The sequence below is a fragment of the Mastacembelus armatus genome, chromosome 2, assembly GCF_900324485.2.
Source record: "Mastacembelus armatus chromosome 2, fMasArm1.2, whole genome shotgun sequence".
Taxonomy (NCBI): domain Eukaryota; kingdom Metazoa; phylum Chordata; class Actinopteri; order Synbranchiformes; family Mastacembelidae; genus Mastacembelus; species Mastacembelus armatus.
In genome coordinates this window covers 1,839,128-1,842,873 of record NC_046634.1, presented here as the reverse complement: position 1 = coordinate 1,842,873, position 3,746 = coordinate 1,839,128, and the positions used below count along the sequence as shown (strand labels likewise).

Sequence of the window (3,746 nt, the reverse complement as noted above, 5' to 3'; positions counted from 1 at the left end):
AAAGTAATGCCATTTATCCTTTAAGGGTGAGGGGGCGGGGGCAATTTAAGGCATTGGACTGAGGTATCACGATCCTAACGTGAAATCTCACCAGTGTTTTCAACGATGCCGACTTGGACACTTTTACCATGGAGCTTGGAGCTTTGAGGGAGAAAAGGAGAAATGACAGTGGGAGCTTCATTTGGTGGCAGAAACCTATTTTTGCGCATCTGGAGGGAAATAACACACACACGGAAAACTGTAAAGTGTGATTTTTTTTTTTTTTTAATTTTTTTTAATGTCGCTCCTATATGTGGATTGATTTTTTATTTTTTTTCCCCCTGCTCTCTCATCTCAGCATTCCCTCAGTCAGTCGACGGATTTTTGCCATTACAGCTCAGTAGAGGGTGTCAGATCTTTCTTAGAGCACCGCGCTAGGATGAACACGGTCTGCGCGTTCCTCTTTTTGTGATTCCCGGATCGCCACAGTAAGGGGAGGAAAAAAAAAAAAAAAAAAAAAAAAAAACGGCGCAAACGAGCGAGGCGAGACGCCGAAGAATCTAAAGGGGGGATGCGGGTGTTTTGCAGCGGTGGGATCGCCTCTAAAGCTCCAGCGCTGGGTGTGAATTCAGCACCAGGGGAGAGGGAACAGCTCCCGACGCCGCAACACGCAGCACGACTGGAGGGGAGAAAAAGGCACGGATTTGTTCATTTTTTGCTGCCAAGGTCAGTGTTAAACGAACTGCAAAAGCCAAAAGATGTGTTGGACTGTGCGCCCGCTCGCTGTTTTTGATTTTTATCATAAACACGCGGAGGCTCGGAGGATTCAGTCGATGTGAAAGAGACGTTTATGTTGGTCGTTTTCAAACTGGAAGTCTGGGACACAAGAGAGCAGGTTAGATGCAGCATGGATCTGTTATAAAAGACACCCGCTTATCTTCTCCCTAAATGTCTAGATCTCCTTCTTTCTTCGTGTTGATGTAGACTAAATTCCAAGCTCCGCATGTCTTGAAACCGGGAATGAATTGTTCACGTTGAAAAATGCTGCTTTGGATTGTTCTGCTGAATGCGGCTCTTTGTGTTGCTAGTGGAAATGTTACAAGGGACGTTTGTAAGGAGCAGATATGCTCTTGCAACGAGATAGAGGGAGATCTGCACATAGACTGCGAAAAAAGGGGCTTCACCACTCTGCAGCATTTGACTGGCCCGAGCTCGCAGTTTTATCACCTGCTGTTGCACGGGAATTCTCTATCCAGGCTATTTCCCAACGAGTTTGCCAACTTTTACAACGCTGTGAGCTTGCATTTGGAAAACAATGGCTTACACGACATCGTCCCCGGCGCCTTTCTGGGATTGCAGCTGGTGAAAAGGCTCCACATCAATAACAATAAGATAAGATCGTTCAGGAAGAGTACCTTTCTGGGTTTAGACGACTTGGAATATCTCCAAGCTGATTTCAATCTACTGAGGGATATTGACCCCGTTGTTTTCAGGGACCTAAATAAACTTGAAGTGTTAATACTTAACGACAACCTCATCAGTGCGCTACCTATAAACGTGTTTCAACATGTGCCCATTACGCATCTCGACCTGCGGGGAAACCGAATCAAAACGTTGCCTTATGAGGGGATCCTTGAACAAATACCGGGCATTGCGGAGGTTTTGTTGGAGGACAACCCGTGGGACTGTAACTGCGACCTGGTTTCTCTTAAGGAATGGCTGGAGAACATACCGCATAACGCGCTTATTGGGAGGGTGATTTGTGAGGCTCCCACCAGGCTGCAAGGGAGCGACTTAAACGAGACGTCAGAAGAGGATCTGTGCCCTTCACAGAGCGGCGGGGTGGACGGCAGCCTGGTCGCCCCTCCCACCCAGGAAGAGACCTCCGAGACTGTGGCCCACGGCCCGCGTCCCACGCCTTACAAGCCCAGTGGAGACGCTAGTGGGCCCCCGACGCCTGGCGGCCACGGACCCAGGAGCCGTTCCAAATCTCGTGAGAACTGGCAGCTGAAAACTAAGCCAACTCCAGTGGTGACAGGTGTGAACGGGGACAGGGAGCAGCTGCACAACATGACGTGCCCTCAGCCGTGCAACTGCAAGCTGGTCGGCTCCAGGCAAGGGCTGGGGGTCAACTGTGAGGGCAAAAAGATCGAGAGCTTGTCCAACCTCAAACCGAAGCCCCTGGCCGCCCACGAACTGAACATGAGAGACAACAACATCCACGCAGTGAAAAAGAACCAGCTGCTCGGCTACTCCAGCCTCAACCTGCTGGATCTGGGTGGGAACAACATCAAGGTGATTGACAACAGCACTTTCCAAAACCAGAGCGAGCTGAGGTGGCTGTACATGGATAAGAACTATCTGGATACGCTGATAGCGGAGATGTTCGTGGGCCTTGTGAATCTGGAATATCTCAGTTTGGAATACAACGACATCCAGCTGATAGTGGCAGGTGCATTCAGCCCCATGCCGAACCTGAGGGTTCTGTTCCTCAATAACAACCTGCTGAAATCTTTACCCGTGGATGCTTTCCTTGGGATTTCTTTATCCAAAATTAGCCTGCATAATAATTATTTCCCCTACCTGCCTGTTGCTGGTGTGTTAGACCAGCTAAATTCAATCATACAGATCGACCTGCACGGAAATCCGTGGGATTGCTCGTGCAACATCGTGCCCTTCAAGCAGTGGACGGAGAAACTCGGGGCAGATGTGATAGTCAGTGACCTCAAGTGCGAGTCCCCCGAAGAGTTTTGGAAACGTGACTTCCGTTACGTCCGGAACGACCTCATGTGCCCCAAACTCTATGACAGAATCTCCCCCACCTCCCTGTCTAAAAACAGCACTTTCACCCTGGACTCGGGGACGCGCTCGAACTCTTATTTGGAGCCGAACAGGGTCTCCATCTCTGTGCTCGTCCCCGGGTTGCTCTTGGTGTTTGTCACGTCCGCTTTCACTGTTGTAGGAATGCTTGTGTTTATTTTGCGGAATCGAAAGAGGTCAAAGCGGAGGGACGGGAACTCTTCCGCCTCGGAGATCAATTCTTTACAGACAGTGTGTGACTCCTCTTATTGGCACAGCGGGCCTTATCACGCAGACGGGGGCGCGCACCGGGGCTTTGACTGCAGCACGCACCTCTCCACGACAAACGATGCGTAAAGGGACTCTAGTACAATAAACCTATACCAGACCGGATTACAAACAGTCACAGACAGACCGACAAATGACTAAAAACGGCAAGAAACGTCTCCGTTATGTTCGTCACAGGCAAACACAGACTTCTTTATGTCTTGTTTTCTCCGGCTGAACCAAGTAAGTCAGTCTGCTGCTGCACAGGCCCCACTCTGTAATATATGTATATGCCAAGCCCCCCTGGCTAAAACCTCCCTCCTCCTCCTCCTCCTCCTCTTCTTCTTCCTCCTCCTCCTCCTCCTCCCAGTTCTGCTATTTGCCGCAATCGGACTACGGATCTGTATGAGACAGAGAAGAGGGAGGAAAGAGGGAGCGAGGGGGAGAGAGGGCGTGTGTGTGCGAGAGCGAGACCGAGGACCCGGAGAATGGTGCACGAACGCATGAATGTAAATGTAAATACTCGGACTGATGTATCATAATGTGCATGATGATATTTCGCATGGTTTCAACACACACACGCGCGCTCGCGCGCGCGCGCATCGGCGAGGAACCATAACCACCATAACCAACGAAGAAGCAAACTCGACCCTTTCATGTTATATCAATATGACGACTATATATAGATATTAAGAATTATA

At 49.8% G+C, this 3,746-nt stretch overlaps 1 protein-coding gene across 1 annotated transcript; it reads left to right on the top strand.

The window, feature by feature from the left end:
* Positions 1-982: 982 nt before the first annotated feature.
* slitrk1 (SLIT and NTRK like family member 1) lies at positions 983-3,135 on the top strand. The gene has a single exon (XM_026301949.1). It carries the CDS (start codon positions 1,021-1,023, stop codon positions 3,133-3,135), a length of 2,115 nt encoding a protein of 704 aa, XP_026157734.1. The 5' UTR covers positions 983-1,020.
* The last annotated feature ends 611 nt before the right edge of the window (positions 3,136-3,746 follow it).

Excerpts from the sequence above, each read along its gene's own strand:
- slitrk1 (XM_026301949.1), top strand. The coding sequence starts at position 1,021 with ATGCTGCTTTGGATTGTTCTGCTGAATGCGGCTCTTTGTGTTGCTAGT.